At 41.7% G+C, this 26,815-nt stretch overlaps 2 protein-coding genes across 2 annotated transcripts; one reads left to right on the forward strand and one right to left on the reverse strand.

The window, feature by feature from the left end:
- The first annotated feature begins 624 nt into the window (after positions 1–624).
- Positions 625–2,118, forward strand: npb (neuropeptide B). Its single transcript, XM_020083973.2, has 2 exons — positions 625–1,002; positions 1,552–2,118. The coding sequence occupies exons 1-2, from the start codon at positions 739–741 to the stop codon at positions 1,678–1,680; spliced, it is 393 nt and encodes a 130-aa protein (XP_019939532.1). The 5' UTR covers positions 625–738; the 3' UTR covers positions 1,681–2,118.
- Positions 2,119–2,337: 219 nt separating this feature from the next.
- On the reverse strand, positions 2,338–26,782 carry gnav1 (guanine nucleotide binding protein (G protein) alpha v1). Its single transcript, XM_020084480.2, has 9 exons — positions 26,259–26,782; positions 25,841–25,932; positions 18,969–19,061; positions 18,009–18,169; positions 16,396–16,524; positions 10,016–10,145; positions 9,760–9,831; positions 7,986–8,073; positions 2,338–3,465 (listed from the first exon to the last, which is right to left on the reverse strand). Exons 1-9 carry the CDS (start codon positions 26,386–26,388, stop codon positions 3,275–3,277), a joined length of 1,086 nt encoding a protein of 361 aa, XP_019940039.2. The 5' UTR covers positions 26,389–26,782; the 3' UTR covers positions 2,338–3,274.
- Positions 26,783–26,815: the final 33 nt, after the last annotated feature.

The raw sequence follows: 26,815 nt of genomic DNA on the forward strand, positions 1-26,815 counted from the left end.
TGTTTGAGTTTTACTACAGGGCGTGCTGGGAAATGAATGACTCCAGCTACAGCTGCTCATGTTTTTTCAGTGAAAATGTTCATTGCGATGATTCAAAGATATAACTTAGTAAGTTAGAGGTTAAGATCCAGCTCATAAATATAGAGCTTAGCCGACAATGTAGGATCCACTGGTTCAAATGAGATAAACCTGTTGAATATATTTTTAGACCTTCAGTTGAGATTTTGAAGCTAAAAATCAGCCTATAACATAATGAAGGATATTTAGTCATTTAATTAAAAAACATCTGGACATGTTCGAGCTTTGACAACCTACCTCAGTGTCTACCCTGCTCCACTGCAGATAATCAGTTTCACTTATACCTCTACAAGCCTCAGAGAAGGACTGACATCCCCATACCTCTCCAACCCCCTCATACTCTAATACACACACACACACACACACACACACACACACACACACACACACACCCCTCCCATGTCGCCACCAAGCCATGAAAAGCGATCGATTGTGATTGGTCTTTTCCCTCCTCCTGAACACAGACGTCTCATCATCCACCCACCTCAATTTTGATTTGATGAACGTCTCGGTCACGATAACGTCTCAGCCTATATAAGCACCACAAAGTTTCCCAAACAGCCAACAAAACATAAAGTCGGCCGCTGAACAAGAGCAGAAAGAAGAACAAAGCCGTTCCTCACTTTGCGTAAAGGGAAGGAAAAAGGTGCCAATACAGACATGGAGAGGTCCGTCAGGTTTGCCGTGGTGTGCGTCGGAGTGTCCCTGCTCATCTCCTGCCGTCCAGTTGAAGCCTGGTACAAACAGTCGACCGGGCCCAGTTACTACTCGGTGGGTCGCGCCTCTGGTTTGCTGTCCGGCATCAGGAGGTCACCGTACGTCCGTAGGGCCGAGACCGAGGAGACGCTGATGGAGAGCGGGGAGACGACGGGTAACAACGTGATGCCAGAGACCAACAGGCAGATCTCCATCCTCAAAAGCATGGTGAGTTCAGTCATAATGATGCGCACTCTATTCCTCATTGCTTTACACTGAGGATGGGACGAAGAGGTGGTGCGTAAAATGCGCTTTCCGCTCAGCACCACAGGAGCTACAGTTATTGTGATGCTTAAATATTTTAGCTTGGTAATATTTTAACTAAATAAGCGTTAAATATTGATATGTTTTTACTTTTGTTTCTTACAGTTGAGGTCTAAACGTTAAATACCGGTTTAAAACCCGTGCGTAAAGGCGCACACCAGTGAGCGCTGTTGCTCAAAGCGCAGCCAGGAAAACACCAGCAGACGAAAATACAGAGCTTTTATGAAGAGAACATTCCGCGCCATGTTATTAGCTGTTGTTAAATAATCCTAATAATTCATCTATATTCTAAATGAAATGAAGAGGTGGTGAAGTTAGTGCACAGACTTCTCCCTGCAGTTGATTAAATGATGGTGGAGAAAAGTATGATCAAAACCAGGAAGATTCTTTCTTTGAGTGAATTTTATTACGTAAACTTACTTTTTCCTCATCCCTTCCTCTCACATCCTTCAGGCCATCTGCGTAAAGGACATCTCTCCAAACCTGAAGAGCTGCGAGCTGCTGCGGGACGGGACCGGCACCTTCCAGTGCAAGGCGGACGTCTTCCTCACCCTGGACTCCCTGGACTGCCTGTCCGCGTGAGTCCCCGCGTGAATCCGGGGACTCGGCAGAGGGAGGGAGACATGTAATCCTCGTCCTCCACCTTCCCGGGAGGGCTGAAAAAGAAAAAAAATGCAGGAAGGGAGGGAAAGGCATGAGGGATGAAGGAGTGTGTTGGGGTTGATGGCGTTGAGGAAAACCTGATCATTATCAATGATGGACCGCTGCTGACTCTGAATGTTCTCTCATTTAAAAACACAAACATTGTTCTTTTTTTCTGCTTTGATTACATGAGTATAGAAAGAGATGTTAATTGAAACCACTTTGTTTTCACATGACTTCCTCTCTTTACTGTCTAACCCCTGACATGTACCCACTCTTGCCTAAATGTATTAAATGTCCAGACATTTGACTGCAGAGCAGATTTCTTGGAAAGTACTTTTATTTATTTTATCTATTAAAACAAACACTGGTAACTTGTGTGGCTTAAATTTGTCTCTAAATATTTCAAAGAACAAGTAAAATAAGTGATGTGTGCAGTGCTACCTCGATTTGTTAATCACCTGCAGTGTTGACCTTCAAAAATAAAAAAGAACAAACTGTAATCTTGTCGATTAGATTAAAGTAGTAGTGATACAGAATGAAACGTAAAGACAGAAAATGACAGAAAAACTAGAAGGAAAAATGCACATGTAGATATTTTATATATGTATGAAGCATTTTTATTTACACACCAGAAGAAAAGCACTTCATCATAAGGCACTTGGGGGTGTTTTTTTAAACTCTTTCTCTCACTTTCAGAGTCCATATCACAGCGTAGCAGTCATTAGCACATCTTGTTTGTTACTGGAGTCAGAGAGGAGCTGCCGCGATCGCTCAGTCAGTCGCTCAGGGGAGCCTTCACCGAGTTAATGTCACACAAATCACAAAGAGGAGGCAGCATCCTGCTTGACAAACCAGGGTTTGTGTGTGTGTGTGTGTTTCAGATATTACAACAATAATCATCAAGTAGGTAAATGAAACAAGTCACCAGGCTTCAGGGATGATTCCTCATGTTATTTTCCAAATTTACCAATATTAAAGCGTCCCGGAATCGTCTCTGAATGGCAAGAGTCGGGGGAACGCGCGAAGGCACAGATGATAATGACCTTGTGTGCTGTGATTTTAACTGCGGAAGAGTAAACGCAAACTAGGGTGCTTTTGCTGCGTCACGGCCTCATTAGGAGAAGGGTGTGTGACGCACGGGATGCACACAGCGGAGACACAGTGATTAATGAGTGGAAAACACACCATGGTATGCACGAGTGAGCCCAGCACCAGGGAAGTAACGGACAAACAGTAAATCCTCCTCACGCCCTGTGTCCTGCCTGCCCACTCACACTCACACAAAACACGTCGAAACGGGAGGATTGGGCCAGTGGTCGTCTTCTGTCCTTAATGTGTTTCCAGACGTTTTTTAACGCTACATGAAATGAAGCATCACAAGCTCCCAGACTGCTCCTCAAGAGAGAAAACTAATGCTTCGTTGAGAGGATCCTCATGTTCTCTTCAATCCCTTTTCTTTGCTACGTTCGCCTTTTAAAATGAAACATTCAAACACAAACAGGGCCGTCTGTCCGGTGACATCCACTGGCAGTCACAGAAGTGACACTGCCTCCAGGTTCTCTTTGATAATCGTGTCCATGACCACCTGAAAGACGACCTGGATGTTGGATGTGTCCGTCGCCGTGGTGAAGTGGTGGTAGATGAGCTTGCTGGCCGTGGCGTTGAGCGAAACAAAGGTGGCGGCGATGAAGCGGGCGGCCGAATCCACGTCGCAGTCTGCTCCTGCAAGAGAGAAGACAGAGGAATCAGACTCTACAGTGATAATCTTCCTCCTCGGCACAGACAACTGAAGGAGTGTCAGTTAAATGTGGAATAGACGAGTAAATCACAAGCATGTGGAGGATTATGTGAAGAAAGTCAGATGACTTGAAATAACAGAGATTATGATTTGGTGTTAAATGGATAACAAAACTGGTTTGATCTTAAGAACGTTTATTACAGTACAAGAGATGTAACTATGTGTTATATTAAGTTCTAACATCTGAATAACAACAGATGTGATGGAGAGTTCATGAAAACAAATGCCAATAAGGTTATGTTGTCACCCCTGATCGTTTGTGTGTTTGTTTGTTTGTGAACGGGATTAAACAAAAAAAAACAACTTGACAAATTTCCACGAAACTTGGAAGGATGGAACACGGACCAAGAAAGACCCCATTCAACCCAAGATGAAGGGGCGGGTCCAGGAATTGCTTGTGTTAATGAAAACATGTTTAGGAGACTGTTATTTGACTGTGTGCAATTTGGTGCAGATTCAAATAAAAATCCACATCTAGGGAATTTGAATGTGGTTTCATTAGGGGACTGTCGGGCCTTGGTGGATGTATGAGTCTACTGAGTGTCACTAAAGATATTCAGATCTGTATTATTCACACAAATGTCAACACATTAATGTTGATTACAATTTAAAGTCCTGCATTAAAAATCCTAGAAATACATGAGTAAATGTTATGGATTAGTATTTGTTCTGCAGTAAAATGGATCCCGTGGCTGATGTATTATTATAGGTGACATTATTACAATGTTTAGTTACTTGCTGGAGGTGGAGCTCGTTATTGCTGCTTTATGTAACGTTTGATAGTTTAGTCCACTGGTTTCCAGTCAAAGCATCAAACCTTCCAAAGGCTCATTAAATTTATCGGAGGGGTTTTAAGAAGTTTAAGGTAAATATAAAAGAAGGAAAGAAGAGAAACAGAGACAAAGTCCAACTCACTTGGATTTGTCAGAAATGTGTTTTTATATTGTAATTTGAACAGTTATTCTAAATTAAAAGTGGACATCAACTAGACTGACAGTCAACAAAACTGGAAACCAGTGGATTCAAAGTATTTTGTAGTTATAATTAAATACTGGATCTCAACAATCTCTGAGCTCATTGTCTATCGTCTGAAGACAAATTAGTCTTTGGGGCAACGGACAATATTTGCGATTGTAGTGAGTGGATATCTGGGACAAGACTCTGTCTTCCATTCACCAAACTGTTATTTCCGACTAGTTTCTTTTATTAAACGAGTCGAGTCGAGTCACCACACAAAACACCAACGATGATTAAAGAAAATGACATTTAGGTTCATCTCTCATTAAAAAGCTGATAGCTGATGCACTTCAGTCAATGTGTTCCACCTCTTTTTCTCACCACACAGACTGTTTACCTGCAGGCAACAAGCTGCTCAAACGTGGTCAAACTAGAACCAAAACCAGGAGGCTTCCAGTCCCAAACTCTTGTTCCACACTAACAGATTCTGTATAGATAGTATAGTATAGTATAGTATAGTACATTATAGTATAGTATATTTACATGCAGAATCTGTTCAAACAGATTCATGGTTCAATGTTTGAAATGTAGTGAAGTGGCCAAAATTTTCACTTAAGTATATGACTTGCATAATTGCACAGTTACATTCCAGTAGAGAGTAGTCAAAGTCAGAGTAGTCAAAATAGAAATCTGCCACTCAAAGTGAGAATAAAACGGAAACCTGAGCTAAAGTAGTAACGGACAGAAGACAAGTACTGACAGTTCAAAGATCATCTTGTATCATCTTCATATATTTAACATTATTATAAAACATCCAGTTCATGGTAAATTCAGATGAACACATTTCCCAGGTTGGCATTGGTGAAGGGGCACATGAGCTCCTCTGATGGGGCTGTGAGGTCACATCAGACAGAAAAGGTTGGGAGCTGCTGTATTAGACCAGTCATCATATCTGAGGTCAGTATGAAATGGACTCTCGCTCTGCTGGCTGACCCCAATCCAAAAGTTTTAGCATTTATATTGACATTTGCATGAGAGCACAGAGGATGCAGCCCCTGATGAGTCCACTGAGACGTGGGGAGCAAAGTGCTGAGACGAGCGGATACAAAAAACCCCTCAAACAATAACAGTGTGTCAGTGTGTGAGTCCGCCCCAGTGGGATATTAATGATCAGTCTGTCTTTCAGACATTTTGTATTGTTTCTGTCTGAAGTCATTTTTTCAAATTCAATAATGCAACATATTTCGCTTGATGACATCCCTGGATGATATAAACATTCACAGACATTTTGCACAGAAGTTTCAGGATAAATGAGGTGAAATCTCCGTTTTCCATGATCCATTTAGTTTTTCTGCTTCAAAACATTTTGGAATGTAGTACTCATGATGCTCAGTCGTTCCTCATATATAAGGAAAGATGGTCTGTTGGTGTTTGGTAAATTATGCACAGACCAATTACCAATACACACAGTTAAGTTTTGAATCTTTAGTGAAGCAGAGTATGACAGAAAGTGTCAAATCTTTGGGTAGTCACATTCAGGTTCACTTCTTTCAGCTGGATAAACAGACAGGGTTAAAGGTTTCTGAGAAAAGGAAAGGTTTGAGATTGAAGATGAAGGAGGTTTTCACACCTGAAAGTCTGAACCAAGGTTCATGTCTGTTACATTGTTTATATTTGATCCAGTAAGATTTAGTTTCACATTGTAATTTAAGGAGGTATGATTTATATTGAACACGTGTCTCGACTTCATCACCTACGTGGGCTGCGTCTACCTTTACCAGACATTGATTGGTTTGTAGACGAGCAGTTCGGTGGGTAGTAGTCTTTCTGTTTGAATGGAGAAAACAAATGAAACGCTTCATTTGTTTAATTCCATTTCTGCTGTAATATCATGGTACCACTACCAGCATGACAAACTACAGGCACAGTACTCCACACTAGTTATTCCATGTTGCTCAAACATTATATCAGAGACGACTTCAAGCGATCCTGTGAGCTACTTCCGCTTCCTTTACTTCTTCTATTGTTTAAAGCTGTCAACTTCCTGCGATTAGTCTGAAAGTCTGAATTATCCCCAAAAAGTGTTTTCACGGTTCAGTTTGATCCAGACTGAGACCACCTCTTTTGGTCGGACTAAATTTTGGTCCGTTAATCCAGATCAAGGTCTGAGGACACTTTCACACCTGTTATTTTAATTCTGACATAAACTGAAAAGTCAGAACAAGGCAGGTGTGTAACTTACGCTCCCTTTTGGTCCTCCGACCTGGTTGATCATAAAGAACTTGAATCAGCAGAAAACTAAATTATTTGTTGACAACACTCACTGCCAGGCCACTTAATCAGAGATCCCTGTACAATTATTAGATACTATACAATCGATCAATTAACCCATTAGCTTTATAGAAAAGGCCATGCAAACTCCACGTCTTTGATCGGCAGAATCAAATCGTCTTGCATTGACACAGCAGTGCAAACCATGTACTGCTGTTTAATTCAGTTCAATATAACAGATCGGCCACATATTCTACATTTAGAAAGACTCATCTACAGTTTAAATCATCATTGTGTGATATGTCCCTAACAACAACTGGCAGTAGTCACAAATTAGTGCAGTAGAACATACAAGGGATATTCTCCATCTTGTCCTATGTTCTAAAATGGAAAGTGTTTAGTTTAAAAAGGCATAGAGGTAATGATGTCTAATCTATTGCGCATGGCTTTCATAGGACTGTCATACAAGCCAGTAGCCAGTCAGATTTACCTTAAGCCTCAGCGTACCCTCAAGTTCAGCCTGTATCGTTGTTTACAAGGCCAAAACACAAATGTGCTCAGTGTGAATTCAGTTTGAAAGACTTTACCCCCATTCAATCAGTCTCAAATCTCTTACTCTTCCTATGCTTAATGATCCGCTGGTGGTCACGAACACCTGCTCTGCACTAACATCTACTGGTAGTTGATCATTTAAATTGTGCAGAAGACTTTTAAACGTGCAAGGGATATTCAACATCTAGTCCTATATTCTAAAATAACACCTGAGAGAAGTGTAAAACTATACTAATGTCTGTGGTGGTGTTAAATTAAACTGCATCATATTCAAATTCTCGATATAATGCAGCCAATATAAACACTGCAAATGACAACATCAATAATAAACAAAGACTTCAATCGGTGCCTCTGAAAGTGGTCAAATTGACATTATTAGTTTTGTAAAAGTTGAATTCATGGCATAGCAACTGTACTGTATTTGAAGTGGGAACTGTTTGTACTTTATATGTAAAAATGTATGTTCATGTGCAGTGATATTTAATTTTTTTTATGTGAAACCACATTTATCTGGATTTTTATTTAAATCTGCACCAAATCTCACACAGTCAAAAATATCAGCCCCCTAAACATCCTTGAATTATTCTCTGAGAAATCAAGATATCTCACAATGTTAAAGAAAGAGAAAAAAGACAAAAAAACATAAGTAACTGATGAGTCCTACCTTTAAACTGTGTCAGGTATAACCGTAGATGTCGTTCAGAGTGTAAAATCTTGTCTTGAAAAAGGTCTATCTTGTTCATGAATAATATCTGAAATAGAACACACACACACACACACACACACACACACACACACACACACACACACACACACACACTGTTTAAAATAGACTCATCTGTAGCACTGCAATAACTTCAAAGTATTAAATCAATCAATCAGTTCTCAACGTCACATTTATTCTCACTTTACACACATTTGTGTAAAATGTGAGAATCAATAGCTGTGTTGAGACCATCACGGGGTGATAATGGCAGATCAATGACCTCAATCAACACGCTGGTGAGCAAATCACTCATCAGTCAGTCAATCACTCGTGAGCTGTAGTCTCCAGAGAAGGCCTTTCCGCTGTTATTGTTTCCCTGCCTCCAAACTCCACTTCCCCTCGGCGGCCGACACATTTCACCAGTGCTTTTGGCTTTGTAGTCGGCCAAATTAAATATAATCAAATTTTTGGCATTTTTGATCTTGCACACGCACTCGCAGCCCCTGGTAATAATGAGCGAGGGCAGATTTTCAATGAGCAGGATACACAGCAACGGTTTAGCGTGTAATCATCACTCAGCAGTTACAGTTAAGACATAATTGAGGTGGAGGTTACAAATTTCCCTCCCACGTAAAAAAAGGTATCATTAAACACTTTTACTTAATGAGCCAGTTAGTGATGTTAACGTGCAGGCCCACACAAACACATCACAACATTTAATTGCCCGTTTGTCTCTAATGAAGCTTTGAATAATTTTTTATGCTTAAAAAAAGAAAAGAGATTCTTTGATGCAACGCTTAAACTTGGACCAAAACTACCAGCTGTTACTTCTTCATCCTACATTGAAACAGAAAAATTGGGGTTTCTTGCAAAAGTAAAGAACAGTGATCACAGTGATGTGCCTGTGTAAAGTGCAGGAAAGGCTGCGGAGTTGACAGAGACCGACACGACATATAAGTCGGCTTTAAATGCAAGTTAAGTGAAATGAATTGAATTAGCTTGTTACACGCTTGATTTAATGTGACCGGAACAGGGGATTGAAAAACACAGAGAGGGGAAATGTCACCTTGTCAAAGCTCGCCCTAATTACAAATCACTGTTTAATTACAAGCGACAGAGGACTCAGACAAAGGGCTGAGGCTGCGATCTGTGTGTGTGTGTGTGTGTGTGTGCATGGAAACAGCATTAAGGTTATTTTTGTTTCTTGGTGTCATTGAGAACAAATGGAAGGGTTACAAAAAGATTTCGCTTGTGTCTCCTCCATTAGTTCCTTCCACCAACTGAACAGTCGGACTGAACCGTGAATCCCGCCCTCTTTGGCTGGACCCTGACTTTCAAAACAAAACTAATTGTAAATCCACATCTCGGGATGAGAGGTAATTTATTTAAATAGCGATGGATTTTAAAATATTATTATTTAGTGGAGGCACGCTGCCTGACTGCTGCTAGAAGCTGACTTTTCCGTGACTCACTGGATAACTTCTACCGTCTCTGCTTCAGTGATGCTCAGTAAGAGCCAGGCAGGGTGTGTGCAGGCAGGCAGGTCGGTTGGTGACAGACAGGTATACCAACAAATCAGCTGATTGGTCCTGATAATTACAGTCCCACTAGGGCCACAGCAGCTTTTCCCTTTTTTTTCAGATGACTATTTATTGAAATCCTATCAAGGAAAAGCGAATTTGTTATACTACATTCTGACTTTGATTAACCGGGTGACTGAAGAATTTCTCACCATGGATGTGCTGCGGAAGAAGACATTGTTGCAGATGGAGGAGAAGAGCTTCATGCTCTCTTGCAGACGATTCTGCAGAGAAGACAATGACACCATCAGACAGACATCAGCAGACATTGGTGGAGACACATTTTTAAAACTTGGTCTGTAAAGTAAGAGGGTTATCTGATTGGTTGAGACTCATCAAGCTGTCTCGAGTTAACTTTGACTGGAGAGCATGGACAATTGTTAGGCAGTGGCATAGTGCAGCTCGTACCATGGAGGGGTCCTCCACCAGGGTCATGTCGTAACCGCTGAGCGACACCACGAACAGCACCGCCCTGACGTCCTCGAAGCAGCTGATCCACTTCCTGCGCTCAGTTCGCTGGCCTCCAACATCGTACATCCTGCACACACAGGGCACGACATGAGACAGGGGGAGACATGTGGATAAGCAATGACATGAAGAAAGGGGGAGAAGGGTGTCACAATGTAGAGAAATTATTTAAAAAATGAACTAAACATTTAAGCACAACAAGCATGTTGGTCATAAACACTTTCAGCCTGGCAGCCCCTCACTGGCCTTTTAAGTGAAACAGTCTTTCTACATTTCAGATAAAGGGCCCCTCCGTTCAGGGGCTGCATCCTTTGGAGGCTGCATTTGAAGACTGATTGCTTCGACTGCACGACTACGTTGCCCCATTTCAGAGTCTCCTTCAAAAGCTTCCTTTTATCCCTGAGAAACAACCCTTTTTCAACAAGGTAATAGCGTCTGGAAACAACAAGACGTGCAACAGCTAACAGTGCACATGTTAAAACCTACAGCCCGGTCACTCAGATGTTTTCACTAGTTACATTTGACTGTGATTGGAAGCTCTACTAAGGTTTTGTTACACAACTATACCTTTATTATTCCCGTAAGTGTAGCATATGATTTTTTGACACGTCATTACAAGAAAATCACATCATAAAAGTATTTTTAGAGGATTGAGGCACAGACAGATATCGGCTCACACTTTTTTTCTATCTCCCCAATCCGTCCCAAATGGCAGTAAGATGGCCTTTGGAGGAAAAAATAATGGAGGAAGGAGCAGTAGTTATGATCATGGATTCTCACCTGCCAACCTGTTGGGGGCCTTTGGGGAAAACATCTCAGACGTGAATCCATCAATGTTCAGTGTGAGAGCTCAGGAGTGGGTGCAGGGATTTCCCTGTCTGTGCACATGTGAAGGGGAGCTTACAGGACGTCTCTGTTTTAAGACCATGTCGGCACTACTCCTAACAGTTCCTAGGTGATGATTGATTATATCCACCTCTGAGAGAAAGACAACCTGTTAACCTTATTGGATACATAAATTATATATGGCAAATTATATATATTTTATTTATTATTGTCTTATTGGCTATATCTTAATTTAATCATCCAGTCATCCAGTGGTTGAATGGCTTTTGGACCCTTTAATTGAGGAGACCAGCTTGAAAATGTATGATTACCTTGAAAATACCTGAACAAGCCACACCAATCTATCTTCTAATTCCAGACATCTCTGTCTGTCTGTGACTTACATCTCTTGAGAAACGTTCATTGTATTGACTTCACACTTGGCATGTTTATTGTTAAGGGCCCAGGGAATTCGAATGTCATACGTTCAATTTTACTAAACTTTGACCATGTCACCAATGTCTGTAGCAGCAGTGACTCATCAACTAAAGTGAAGCTGACGATCACGACAATATTGCGTTCAGATCAACGGCAACGATGACTAATGCTGCGTAAGCATCACAGAACTTTGAATTGACAGGTGAACAGCTCTTGGTGCAGCAGCAGTGGAGCAGCTTCAGGTTTGGAATGACAACCAGCATCACCACAGGCCAAGCCAACAGCCCATCGAGAACAGGGATGTTGAGAAAGGAAAGTGCACTAGTTCAACAATTTCAGAATAAGTTTGAAAAGTATGTTCTTTTTTCACATATGAACAATAATCATGGATGGATTCTATTAGGTGTGGCTGATTCGGGGCTCAGTTGGCTCACTGACTTGATGTAACATCTAAATGGAAGAATGAAATCAGTAATGTTACTGATTACCCTCTTCCTTTTTGTGCTGTGACAAGTATATTGTCTATTTGTCATGAACCCAACAGAATGGGCCCTGAAGATGAACAATATTGGAAATATAACAGCAGAATAAATATTACAGAGACAAAGCTCATCAGAGAGCATGTGTAGAAAACGTGTCGTAAGAAATGGAAATTAAAACTAAACTCAAATGGTAAAAGAAACAGATGAAGAGATATAAAACTGTGATACTGGGCCCAGGTGGCTCTGATTTAGCTGGCACACTCCAATCAGTGACGATCAAGAGAGTAAACAGAGAGCATGAGCACACACACACACACATGCACGCACACACACGTATTTATTAAAGCTGAAGTCATTTTGCTCACTAAAACATTACAATGACTTTCCTTCACTACAGATCTAACAAGACACGAGAGAAATTTTCTACTGCCTGATTTTATAGAGGCAAGAAAATGAAGATGACATTATGAACAATATTTAAATCCAGATGTCTGCTGGATAAAAGAAATCATCCCCTGTGCATTCATTTTCATTAAGAGGGGGAGAAAACCTGTTTACGTATCCTCCCTCAGACAGTGAAGGCTGCACAATGTGTGTTTGTGAGTACGTGTAACGACAACTCATTGTGACTGACATGTTCTTCATCAGGATTCAATTTCCAATAGGAAAGCGTAAGGTTGTTCTCTCTGTGTGTTCATGACCTTCCATACTGATGGTACAGCCCACAGTAGCACTGAGGGCTAACTCTAATCAATGACAGATTGCATTGGTCCTGGATAAGGTCAGATATTCCTCACTATGCGATTTCCACTCATGAAAAAAAACAGGGGAGCGTGCCACACGCCTCTGCACAACCTTTTTTCAATTTTCACAGAGATAATCATTCGCCCTGAGACAACGACAATACAACAAAGGTCAACGATCTCCAAAAGGAGGAGAGAGGACAAACGCAACAGGAAATAAGAGCGGAGAGCCACAGCTGGAGACTCAGGTCGCTCCATCCAACTTCTCAAAGCCAGATGTGCCATCTCCCACCTTCCATCTCAGCATCCAGCGAGTTAATGCAGCTCTTCTTTGAGAGGAGAAACAAATGTGTGGGAACAGACGCACACAGACAGAAGCAACCAGTGACGACAGCTCAACGTGAAAAGGAGACAAGGTTTTTAATGGCACAGACCATGTCAGTGACACTGCTGCTTCATTACACAAACCTACTCACAGGCAAAATATACATTTCACTAATAATACACATTATACACTCTGACTAGTCACAGGTGTGATGCCTGCTCTGCAAATACACACACAGATAAACAGTGATCACAATCCCTCCTGCTGTTCCTTGAGTGTTAGGGTTCAACCAAGTTTTAAGACCGACCAGAGATGATGAAAACTAAACAACTGACAAAAGATACAGTGAATAAACTCTACATCATTATCACTTCTACTACAGACAGACAGATGTGTGCATGTACTTGAGTCACTGGACAAATACTATGACTATGGGACTCTGGGAGTCTTTACTTTGTGGTTAAATTAAATAGTTTCAGTGAAACATCTCATCAGAATGGCGGTTTCTAAGCAACAATCAAAAGGTCAGAAAATAGGATTTTTAAAACTTTTCAAAGATTTCAGTGGCACTTGATTTGTTTCGATTTCCACTGCAAGTACACATGCTACATCTTTTAGTGCAATTTCCAGTCAGGTGCTAAGGGCTGCACAAACTCCAATGCAGATGTCCTTCAAAGTTCAGAGAGGATCCAGGGAGGATCTGTTTTTGCCCAGCTATTTATATGTTTTTCTATCAGAAGGATTCCGCAAAAACGAGTTGTTTTGAGAGATGGGTCATCTCTACATCGTCCGCTCCTCCTCTCTCCTCTTCACACCTGCTGTTCACGCCCCACAATGTTCGCCCTCATCTGCAGCATTGTTACTCTAATTATCAGATCAGTTTATGTTAATGATGTAGCAGAAGAATCAGAAGCTAATTACACAAAGAGGTCAAAGGTCAAACAGGACATCTCTATGCAAACTAGGCATCTGGGTGAAAAGTTGTGAGACACACACACACACACCGCTTTTTGCAGCAGCAAGGTTCTGCCCAATAGTTGTTGGTTCACTGGTCCACTGCATGGTTTAGTATGAGACTGGGACTCACATCCTAGGTGGCTCTCATGAGCCCTGTCCTGCAGTTTGATGTCCAGACAACTGAACCATTAGCTATATGTCATTCTCCTGCTGTCTTTCACTGTACTATCAAATAAAGGCCTGACAAATCATTAGTTGATTTATAAGCTCAGTCAGTACATATTATACTGTCTATGTCAGAGAACAGAGAAACATGTGCTGCATTCCTGCTGTCATTTTCACAGTATGACGAAAACTCAAACCACATACTTCTCAAATTCCCTCCATATTGTTTCTAAGTCTGAAGTAATTACATCAGCATATGCTAAGCTCTCCGTCGTGTGTCTTGATCTTTTTCATAACAGACACACAGACACACATAATCACACTGAGCTGTTTATCAATTAACTAAACCCAATTATTTATGTCCTCAAGAAATTGGGCAGATAAGAGGGGTGTGAGCGTGGGGGGTTGGGCTCCGTCCTACAGCACCACCTGGGACTCTGATCCCTCTGCTCATATCTGATATGTCACCTAATGGTGATGTCACCACCACAACGTTTCATGAGCCAAAAACAGATCCGCTTCCTTGTGACTCAATGGTGACGCAAACAGTAAGGCTGCGAGGAAAAAGCAGAATTTGTCTGCTCACGACAACAGAAACAAATATGGATGGAATCCTTTTTTTTACTGATCAAACTTTTCCAGGTGGGAGTCAAATGACTTTGAGACATTTATTGCAAAAATGCACACAAGTGAGCAGCAAGCTGAGACATAGATGTGACACAAAGTCCCGGTACTCATGTCATCTGCTGACAAACAGGCTCCCTCTACAATGTTTATATGCTAGACAGAGATGTTATGAAAGACTGAGGTAATGCATTTTAATATTATTAATTCATATGAGGTGTAATGTCAAGCAGGGATGAGGGACGGCTTGATATTGTAGAGGGATTAGGGAGGAGGTGCTCCTCAGGTAGATATTACTAAGAAAGGGACAACGGCAAAGTAATCTCATTTGTTTTTAATATGACACACACACACGCACACACACACGCACACACTCTTCCCTGGAGTCAGTCTGCTCAGTCTCCAGATTTCCGAACACAAAGACAGAGTTATGGGTCACTTGTTATTTGGATTTTGTGCTTATTAGAAAATGTTGATGCTAACAGGCTAAATTAAAGATATGAACATGAAGAGCTGCAAACTCAGTATTGCTCAGGCAATGAAATAAACACCTTAATTCAATAAACTTAATAAGCTAAAACTATTTCAAAAGCTTTGCCAAATCTCTTTGTACTTCTCGTTTTCAGTTTTCAACTATGAATAAGTAATCAGCCTTTTATTCCAAGAAGCTGACACTGTCACAGTTTTACACCTTTTTCTGAACACAGGTGTAAAACAAAATATACCTTTGAATAATAAGCCAGAGGTTTAACCACTTCAACTGACACAACTGGCTTTTCCAACTCATTCAGTTTATCACATACACTTTGGCAGACATTTAAACTCATTTCAGCAATTTCCATTCAAATGAGACTTGGATTTTACTTCCACATAAATTCAAGCTGTAACTAAGTCTCACACTTGAATTACTTTCAAAGTCATTTTAACTAATAATTAAAATGACTTGTGTAAATACCTAATCCGAGAAAAGTATAAAGTTCATCAATTAAAATATATTCCAAGCAAATATTACTGAAACGACTGAATATTACTTTTTGTAGTTGTAATATTACAGAAAAGTATCAATTTTACAAAAATTTTGGTTAATATTAATAGAATAAAATCATAATATTACATGAAGAAAGTTGTAAACGTATTAGAACTAAATAATTAGAATAAAGTTGTAATTCTAGGCTGTGTGTCATATTTGACACATTATATTCTTATTCTTAATATTGTGACTTAATTGTCAAAATCTCTGTATTTTACTTTTTTATTAAGGCCCTAATTCTCCATCAGTATCAGTATCTTCTTCTTCCATCATCGTCACTGTTTCCGTTGACGTTGATTTGCTCTGCAGAGAAATCAAGTTCAGCAGCTTTAGGAAAATGACTCCAGCCACTGGAAGGTTGTAAGGTGACGCTGACTCATCGATCAGAGATGAATATGACCATCTTACATCAGTCCCCTGAGCTCCGATATCTGCCCTCTGCTTCTTCACTGATAAGACTGAGACTGATGTCTTTGATTGTGTGTGTATGATCAGTAGACAAGTGTAAAGCCAATTGACAGCTGCCATATTGACGTATTGACCGCCCATCGCACATCTCGGGCCTATCACATGGCTGTAGACAGAGATAAGCTAAGGGAGTGAGGTTGGCATGACTGTTGGAGAAATGGAGTGGGGACATGATGGCTGCCAGAGCCAGCTATTGAGTGGTTGTGAGCCCCCTTGCTGTGCAACATAAATTCTCAATATAATGCAAAGTGAAAGGTGTCTACCTGAAAATGAGGTGGCTGACTTTAAATTGGGTCTCAATCACACCTGTCGTCCTCAGTCGTACACGCAGGACGTCTGTCTCTGTGGGCACGTAGTCTGGAGACGTGATGCGCGTCATGTTCTCAAAGAAACTGGAATGAGAAGGAAACGGAGAGATAAAAAGAGATGAGAGAGAGAGAAGGAGAAAATAACCTGCAGACAAACTTGACATCAAAAGAGATCAGGTATCAGTTATGGTCATGCAGGCTTGTGGCTCCTGGTCTGTGCCATTTGGTAGGGTAGGGCGTGCAGTGATAAGGCGGGAGCCCCAGGGGGCGCAGCGGCTCATCTCAATGAATGTTATGAATATTCACACTGTGATTTACCATAATAACACACTGAGGCTAAGCTTTCAAACACAGATTAGCTATTAATACAGCGAAGTGTGATCAACTGCATCATGTGTATGCTCACAGTGAGAAGTGCACTTTCTACACACACACACACACACACACACACACACACACACACACACACACACACACACACACACACACACACACACACACTCCACTAACCTGAACTGCTTGTGACATTCTCAGCTAGTCATCCTGAATCAGTTTCTTCGACAGTGTGTCGTGTGTGTGTGTGTGTGTGTGTGTGTGTTGTGTGTGTGTAAATGCGTGTGTGTGTCCCACTGTCTTTGTGAGGACCACTCTGAGTTTTAAAAAGAGAGATTTCTTTAAAAGTAGAGCATTTTCTTTTATTCCTTGATTGAGTCTTGGTGGCAGCAGAACAAACTGTAAACAGACGATGATTATAACTTGGATTCATCTTTGTGACCACCTGATGAATAATGTCAAATATTTGTTTTCATTTCAGCTGCTTGTTTTTGCTAAGAATGATGTCTACACAACAATAAATGCAAAAAATAATTCCCTTTATGGTCAAGAGTCAATGAGGGTCCTAACAGGCACTGAAGAACAAATATGTGTGTGTGTCCCTGTGCGTGTGTGAACAGCAGAGGGTGATGGTGATGTGTGGTAGTTCTCAGTGGGAACAAGAGGGCCTGTCGGTGTAGATAACCCCAGAATGGAGGCGTCTTGCTGGGGTAGAGGATGAGAACAGACGGCCTCCTGGTGGGTCCCAGCTCTGTCTTACCATTGTGTCACACACACCATCCACTCTACATTTGTGTCTTATTTCCAGTCTTTGTCTGCAACCTCATTTCTCTACTTTCATTTCTGTGTAGGTTTGACTTAGTCTTAATATGAGCATTTAAAAGATGCGTCCATTACCCACCTTTTCATTTGAGATTATGTGCGTGACAATGTTTTGCTCTTATCTGTACAAAACCAGTTAAAACAAATGAGCACAGTGAGGAATAAGAGACTGACACCCCTCTCCCATCTCAATCTTTTTGGATCTTATACAAATGTTCTTTGGATGTATATAATAGCTGTGGAGGTACATGTAATTACAGTTTACTGTGACCTGTCTCCCTCCATCTCTGCGCTCCAGACACTGATTCCCAGTGATGGCGAGCACATGTCCGAGCATCAGCCGGTAAGTCCAGCTAATTAGACTCCCGCATCTCCTCAGCCCAGCGTGAGTGCGTGCTGCAAGATGTACTCACTACAGCGCCGAGTCATTAAGTTCGTACTCGTATCCCCGGGCTGACGCCGCCCTCACCCCCTGGTCGGTCCACAGGCAGGACAGGGCGTGGCTCAGGAAAGGAAAGAGCACCTGATCTTCGTCAAAACACCGCCCACACGACAGAACAGAATGGGCGTGGATCTGCGAGAGGAGACAGAAATGTGGATGGATGGTCAGTGAGGGCCGGGAGGCCAGATGGAAAAAAGGATGTGAGAAAAGTTTATGAGCCTGTCTCTCTGCACTCCAGACTTGATAATCAGTATAGATACACAAATTAGTGTATATGCAGACACACACACATACACACCCTGCAGACATTTAATAAAGGAAACACTTTGGTCATTATGTCCCGGCAGGATGTGCCGAGTGGGTGAGCAGGGTATGAGCTCTGATAACTTTGACAATAAAGTTCAAATCAAATTGAACATCTAATCATACCACCCACGTATCATCTAACTTTCTGCTGTTGCTCATACAGACAAACTGTCGGTGTATGTTTGTTTGTGAGTGTTCCTACTTATCTCTTTGTGAGGACCATTTTAGGCTTAGTCCCTACGACCCTTCTGAGGACATTTTTGGAAAGTGAGGACAATTTGGTCGGTCCTCACTTTTTCAAAGGGCTGTTTGAGGGTTAAGACGTGGTTTGAGGATTAGGGTTAGAGCATTTAGTTTGGATGGTTAAGGTAAGGGGCAAGGGAATGCATTATGTCAATGAGTGTTACTAAAATAGAAGTACAAACACAAAATGTGTGTGTGTGTGTGTGTGCGTGCGGAGCCATATGAACCAGCTGCAGTGCTCAGATGCTTCTCTCTAGTGGCGATCTGGGTGCAGTGCAGCTGAAATCTAGCAATAAAATGATTAATTTGAACAGAGGAGACGGTTGAAGAGAAAAACCAGGGACAGCTCTAAGAGTAGACACCGACACAAGGAGATGACTACCTTGTTCCTGCTGTTAGCCAGGTTAATCCGGAGGACCCCCATCCCATGGAGGACAAACTTCATGGAGGTCAGGAGGTTATCCAGGACTGCAGGCTGCAGAGAAAGTTTAGAGGTCAAGTTCATGACTTATTAGACATTGTGTTTGCTGAGGGTTTTAATTTAGTTTCACTTATGACTTCACCGAAGTATAGTGTCAGCTGATGAGTTTCCTACCAAAGACAAGCATGTGACAGGACTAACATTTTCTTTTTCATACATTTTCACAACAGTTAAAAGTTGTTCAAAGTCAAAATGTATAGATTTATAGGTATGTTTAGGTAACACAATCTGCCAATCAACCACTAAAGCTCACAGAAAAACATATAATCATCATGTTGGGGTCATGTTACCTGGAGTAGGTGCAGTAAATGAGATTAATGGGAAATTAGTGGCTGTGTAGAAGATATACAGGTTTCATATAATACATGACATATTATCACTGCAATATCGATTATCCAGTATCTCCACCAGTACAGTATATTTATCCTGTAAGGGTCACGGGGACGGTTGCTTGGAGCCAGTCTAAGCTGACATTGGGTAAGAGTGAGGTAGGGGACAGGTGACCAGCATATCAATTTAGAGTCTACTATCTGTGTCTTAGCAAAAAACCCACTCAAGCGCGAACTCCAATGGAAACCAGGATTTGAACCACGAGCCTTCTTGCTGTGACGCAACAGTGCTTACCCCATGACCATTGCAGTTGCCAAGTAGTTATTATGGCAAAAATATGTTAGCAACCTGGTTGCAATTTGCATATATACTAGACACAGAGACTCACAGGAAGTTGATTGGTGACTCTATATTGATACACTGGTGACCTGTCCATGTTGTTGGATGTGAACAGCGGAGAAACTAGACCAGAACATTAAAAGCTGAACATTAACACAAATAATTTGAATATAATATACCTTGAATTCTAGACACGTATACACATATTTGTGCGGTCGAGTGTGTGCATGTTTGCATCTATCAGAGCTCAGGGATCAGCATTAAAGAACAACAGAACACATTAATTAAACTCATAACTCTGTCTTTGTGTTCGGAAATCTGGAGACTTAAGTGACTGAGCAGACTGACTCCTGGGAAGAGTGTGTGTGTGTGTGTGTGTGTGTGTGTGTGCGTGTGTTTGTGTGTATGTGTACTCTACGCCACTCTGCTGCCAGCTCAAGATAAGCTTCACATTCCATCACGATTCTATCACAGTCTGGTTGCTCCTCTCTCTCTCTCTCTCTCTCTCTCTCTCTGTTTCAGTGCTTGGATTGAGATGTGCTGCTCTCCCAGTGAAATGTGCGGGGTGAGATAAATGTGTGAGGTGAGATAAGTGTGTGAGGTGACAGTGCTTCATCTTACGAGCAGCGCTGCGCTCACGACTGCTGACACCACGGCATTAGGGACAAATTAAGTTCTCTTTTAGGAGAACGCTCGCTGACAGCACCGCATTGATTTGTGTCCGAAATAAGCTGCTTTGTGTGTCTCCCCGTCAACCTAACCATCATTGTCAGATATGCAATTTCATATCCCTCTATATTTGCTATATAATAATAAACCATTCTTATTGTCTAAAGAACAGTCAAAATGGATCTTTGTGGTGTAGTTTCTATGTTTTATGGTCATAAACATCCCTGAAAATTGGTGATGAGGGTGTGATGGCAGCGTTGAGGTTTAAGATGTGTAAATGTGTCCCAGGACAACAAGTCCTGCGCTCACTGGGAGAAGGCAACGCAGTACACACGCCTGGTGATGAGGATGCTGCGACAGTAGTGTGCCAGTAAACACTATCGTGAATAAGGTACAAGTACATAAAATTACGAATTATAATCCCAAAAATGACCCTGGAGTTAAATCAACTACTCCTTTCCAATTTCAACAAAGCTTGAGCTTCATAAATGTCACAACCACATTATTTATTACAAATCTATTGTTATCTTTTCTGTACAGGTGTTGAAATGTTTCTTTTTCGTCTTCCAACAAGTCACATATGATGTCACTGATTCATTGTTTATACCCTCATCTATCATCATCTGTCGTCATTCTCCTTCCTTCCCTCCCTCCACCTTTATCCTCCTTATCAACCGTTTCCCAGTTCCTCCCTCTCTGACTCAAGGTGGGAGACAGAGAGGGAGGGTACAGGTCATGGTCGAACAGCATCAGACACTTTGTAGTCTTTGTAGCTAATTAACAAACAGTATGTGCAGGAAACTTTAACAACTTAGGAGCAGTTCACCAACCATCTTGTACTGGCGTTTAAATGTAAACGCACTTTCTATCAAATGGCTACCATACCTAACACTGTGCCACTTTATTTTACCAAGCAATACATGCCTGCATGCACACACACACACACACACACACACACACACACACACACACACACACACACTAGGTGTCCATTTACTCCATACTTACTGAATCTAAAGGTGACGCAAAGCTAAGTGGAATCAGATTACCATACGATACCCCTAGCTGCAGGCTAGTGTGTGTGTGTGGGTGTGTATTTATTGGACGTTATCAGTTTACAAGGAAGTCTAACAGACAGAAATCTCTCCCACCTTTCTAACCTTTGTATGGTGCTAATAATCCTGCCACCATCACCACCACCACAGTTTAAAGTATTGTGGGAACTTTGTGGTACATCGTGCATCAGCAGACATATAACAACTCTCATTACAAAAGTCTAATCTCTAAATCCATCCACACACACTGAACTATTGTTGTGTTGCTTACTGTCCAGCTCACAGTTTGAATCGGCTCCCTGAGCACAGAGAACTAACAGCCGTTAGCAGTTGTCTTGTGTCAAAAACACAACAATAAAGAATGTAGCTGAACTGGTGGTGGCCTGGTATTTAATCATTAACCACAGACTGTTCTGATGACAATGTGTAACTAAGCATGAGTGTGGTTGTAGATTATAAGCTCCATTGGTTTTCCAAACTAAAGTCTCACTGCTCCCAGATTTATTTTGTATTTCCTTAAGATACTTGTTCATGAGACAAATATTCATGCAAACACCTGAATCAACAGAGACATTCCTGACTGAAAAATATTAATCCACTTCATAAATGTTAACCACACACACACATCACTTCTGTTGACAAAGAGCTGTGTGTATTGGAGGAGCACGAAGGGAAAAATCTCAGTCCATCAGCCTATCCACAGCAAAAACAACACTAAGGCCCGGGGCTGCAAATAAAGGAGGGATGAGACACAGAGAAGCCCCCTTCCTACTGTTCCTTCTCTTATTCCTCCAGTACAGGTCCCATCATGGTCCTAATGCAATACAAGCCTGTCTGGCAGCTCCACAAAGAGCCAGACAGAGGAACAAAGACATGGGGTTTTCTCACTGTGCCTTCAGGGGACACTTTAGAGAACAGAGCATGGAGCAAGGATAACCTGTCCAGTTCAAGGCAGGGTTAAGATCATCACGATGCCACTAGTGGACACTAGTGTGAAATATATGCTCACATAATGCCTGTGTGTGTGTGTGTGTGTGTGTGTCCGTGTGTGTGTGTGTGTGTGTGTGTGTGTGCGTGCGCAGGGGAGGGTGTGTCTGTGTTTGCCCTGGGAGGTTGGGATGGTCAGAGAAGGGAAGGGCAGGTCTGCTGGTGTCATTTTCCACTTGAAAATAAGGGCGTCACCTGAGAACGAAGGCAAACCCAACTGACAGAGGAGACAACAAAAGAGGAGGCATGTGTGCATGTTAACCGGCTGACTAGAGGAAGTGCTTTTGAAATCTTTAGTGTGTTTCCTACAGCTGCATTACAATAACTAGAATGGCACTTTAGAGATCATACCTCCCTCAACAGTCCCCTTATGAAACCATATTTAAATTCAGTAGATCCAGATTTTAATTTGGATCTGCTCTGATTCCTGGATCCAGATCCACTCCAGAATTGTATGGCTAATGTCACACCCCTCCAGAAAATGTAATTGAAATCCTCAGAGGTATTTCATTTTAATTCTTCATTTTACTGTTTATTAAAGTCTTGCAGGAAATAGTTTGTGTCCCTCTTTAGTGCTTTTTAAAAACATTATGAAATAGAATGGCACTCAGTAGAGCACATTGCTTTCGAAGCCAAAGCATCTTGATCGCTGGCTGCAGGCTTGCTACACTATTGGTCTTTTATCTGTTAGCATTGTTGGTATGTGCATATTAGATGTTAGCATACAAATACAGCCTCATTGAACCTCCAGCATTGCTCTTGACTCTTGTGGTTCAGAACTGATAATAGACCATTTCTAAATGACTAATGTATTTTTTAGTACAACCCCCCCTTATTTAACAAGGAAATCTAAATTCTTAAATGATTTTCTGAACACAAGCACCTGCACAAGACTTTTGCCTGAATAAAATACAATCTCAATCTATAACAACTTTTTATTTGAATCGGAACTATATGATCATATAAAATGTAAATAAAATGGTTATGAATCAAACCAGACATTGTAACGTCCCATTGATCTGCAGAAGGGTTTTTATTTTCACCATGCACAGTCCAGTAAAAGAAAGTCTGATGCTTGTGTTTGCAGGAGTGAACTGCAGACAGGCTGACTGAAGGAGAGGAGTCCAGGGAGGGAGCTGAGGCATCTTTAATATCTAGAAATGCATTCACACATCGCAGCTGCCTGTACAAACAACTGGGACCTTCACATGCCACATCAACGTGTGAGTGTATAATCCCAGTGGCCAATGAGGAGCTGCCAAATGGAAATATTTGACAGTGTTTAGCATATCTCCAGAAAATATATAGGCCTGTTGCACATAGGATGATCACATGCATAAACACCAACCCTCTAAGTAAATATAGCTCTTTCATAAATAATGTTCAAGTTCATTTTTGGTTCACTAACTCGGGCAGCTTCACTGTGGAGCCTGCTTTCAGTTTTACAGTCTCTTTCACAAACGAAACCAAGGTGGGTTCAAACTCCACCATCTTCATAATTAGTTTTGGTCTGACCGTTATTGCAGGAAGACGGAGCAGGTATCTGAAAGACCCTTTCTGTCATCACATACTCATTGTGTTTATGAATCACAGAAAGGAGGAGGCACGGGGAGAAAAGGAGAAAAGAAATAGAAGAAAGGGATGAGTAGGAATCAGTAAAAGGTTAAAGGTTTTATATGTACATGTTTTGATATATCACTACATGGCCCACAACTGTTTTTAGAGGAAAAGTTGATGCATCAGACTTTATTGCTTTACTGTAAGAGCTGAGGTGGAAATCAACAACACTGACTGTGTTTACATGGACATCAATATTCTGAGTATTGACCATATTCAGAATAAGACAATATTTGTGTTTGCCTGAGCTTCTAACATTAGATTCCATTCATGTTCCTGTTCATATGTTGCAAACACAGTCTGACCACAGCTCCAGTCAACATTATGTCCTACCACTTGAACCCAGGACATGTGTCATCAAGCAGTGAGTGACAACTCCATAGGTTGTTATAATGTGATTGCCTACACAATGTCACCACACACAGAATACTCCACATGTCTTCATTTGATTATTACTAACTCAGAGTGTGACCTTATTCAGGTTGAAGAAAATGCTGTTTGCATGACAGTGTCTAATTCAGACTATTGTCTTCATCAGGTTAATATCAGAATATTGGTGTCCAATTAACCGTTGTCGTCCTTCTCTTTCTATCACTTCCTTTCTTTGCCTTACACTACAGACCAGCTGCTTGCACTAGCTGGTTAACTTGGATAGGTTGGTTGGTTAAACTCAGACTCAGCATTAGTGTTGTTTTTCACCACTGGACACAACTTTTGGTGAGTAAACCAATAAAGTTTAATGCACAACTACACTTGTTTCCTCTACAGGCCGGTAGTAACAGCTGTAAGTGCTTTTGGTTAGCACTAGCAAAAATTTAATAAACATAATAACGTAAACATAATAACACCTGTGGGGGTGGGGTGGGGGTGGCGTAAGATAAACCTTCAGTAAAAACAAGCTGAAACTGAAGCTGTGTGCGTGTGTGTGTGTGTGTGTGTGTTCAACCATTCCAATTTCCCCACCCCATCCCAACCTCTAGTGCAACAAAGGAATTTGGCTTTCAGTCCCTCACAGCGCACACACACACACACACACACACACACACACACACACACACACACACACACACTAGGAAGAGCAGATGAGAGCCAAACCACTGCATACCAGCTTGGATCTGACCCTGGGTATCATGAGAAATCTCAGTCGCCCACAGGAACTAACCATCGCCTCGTATTTCATGTCATCTCCCATCACTGCTCCTCCATCTTTAATCTCATCTAATAATGCATCACCATGACTGCAGCACAAACTGACCTCTTGACCTCTGTGATTGGAATCAGGTTCTTACCTGAAATGACAATAACCCAACGCTAAACACATGTAACAATAGTCTGTTTAAGCATTTATTAGTTTTCCCTTTTTTTAGATAAGAGAGCAATGTGATTGTTTTCCTGGAAACATCACCAAACTTACTGTATGCAAATAGACTGTTAACTGATTTTAAAGAAAAGGCAGGGGGATGCAGGTTGTAGTCTGGTCATGTGTATTGTGGGGATCTAAACCAGTTTAGACAGTCACATAAAAATGATTTGTCTTTCTTATGGGACCCATAAGATAAAACATTCAATTCCATGGTGACATGTTCTAAGGTTAAGATTAGGTTTAGGTTAAGATTAGGTTAGGGTAGGTTTAGTTTAAGGTTAGGATTAGGTTCAGATTGAGGTCAGGTTAAGGTTAAGGCTTGGTTAAGGTTAGTTTAAAATGAAGGTTGGGTTTAGGTTAGTAAAAAAACCCAGTGTGTGTGTGTGTGTGTGTGTGTGTGTGTGTAGTCCCACCTTGAAGCTGGTCAGCTCTTGCTTAGTGAATCCATTACTGTGGATGATCTTCATCTGTTTGACCAAAGTGCTTTTGCCGCTCTCTGCTGCACCTGCAGGTTTTAAACAAGGTGGTTAAATTGAATCTAGACTAAAACAAACATTTAAAAACCCTGAGGTGGCATCTGGTGTTTTGATCAGTGAGTTTACAATGGGTTAAATCAAACCGTGGTTCTCAAACCAAAACAGCCTGAGGCCCTTTACAAGAGTTCCCAGGAAAAATAAGGAATTATCATGTCATCAACTGGAAAAGGTCCAGGAATAGAAACAGGTTGTTGAAGGTGTCTGAAACTAGAAGTGATCTGGGACACATGCACAAGATAAAACAGGGAGACTCTCCTCTCAGGTGCGTTTACAGTGAGGGGACAACCAGCCTCACCTAGTAGGAGTATTTTCACCAGGTTCATGTCCCGTTTGGCGAACTCGTACAGGTCCCTGTCTATCTTGGCACTGTGGATCCTCGCCCTCTTCTCCTCCTCTGTCACTTCGGTACCGAGGCACAGTCCCATCCCGAGCACTCATCTCCTCCCCGGCCACAGGAGCACACAGGCGGGCAGGCGGTGCGCTGCTCCACGGTGGGATCACCCACAGTTTGTTTCCACACGCTGCATGATCCCAGCTCCTCGTCAGTCTGTTCCTCAGGATCTCACCGTGGACAAAAGTTACCTCCCCAGAAGTAAAACGAAATCAAAAGTTCAGGCCATCTCTGGAACATCCCTCGCGGTATCGGAGCTGCGGGTGAAACTGATTTTACGCATCGCTCCTGGTGTCGCTTTCTGGCTTTTAATTCCCACTGCGGTGAAAAACACCAAAGTGTTGGGTAACTGTGGCACCAGCGCGGTTCAAACTGTGTCCTGCCGCCTTGGAAAGACCCCAGATCATCCAGGAGCTGCCTCCTCCCCCTGGAGCACACAGGGAAAAGTTTTGGACTTCCCT

The sequence above is a fragment of the Paralichthys olivaceus genome, chromosome 8, assembly GCF_024713975.1.
Source record: "Paralichthys olivaceus isolate ysfri-2021 chromosome 8, ASM2471397v2, whole genome shotgun sequence".
NCBI lineage: Eukaryota > Metazoa > Chordata > Actinopteri > Pleuronectiformes > Paralichthyidae > Paralichthys > Paralichthys olivaceus.

Excerpts from the sequence above, each read along its gene's own strand:
- npb (XM_020083973.2), top strand. The coding sequence starts at position 739 with ATGGAGAGGTCCGTCAGGTTTGCCGTGGTGTGCGTCGGAGTGTCCCTG. Across the intron at positions 1,003-1,551 it reads TCTCCATCCTCAAAAGCATG|GCCATCTGCGTAAAGGACAT; the intron begins GTGAGTTCAGTC and ends CACATCCTTCAG.
- gnav1 (XM_020084480.2), bottom strand. The coding sequence starts at position 26,388 with ATGGGACTGTGCCTCGGTACCGAAGTGACAGAGGAGGAGAAGAGGGCG. Across the intron at positions 25,933-26,258 it reads GGTGAAAATACTCCTACTAG|GTGCAGCAGAGAGCGGCAAA; the intron begins GTGAGGCTGGTT and ends TAAAACCTGCAG. Across the intron at positions 10,146-16,395 it reads GTCAGCCACCTCATTTTCAG|GATGTACGATGTTGGAGGCC; the intron begins GTAGACACCTTT and ends CTGTGTGTGCAG.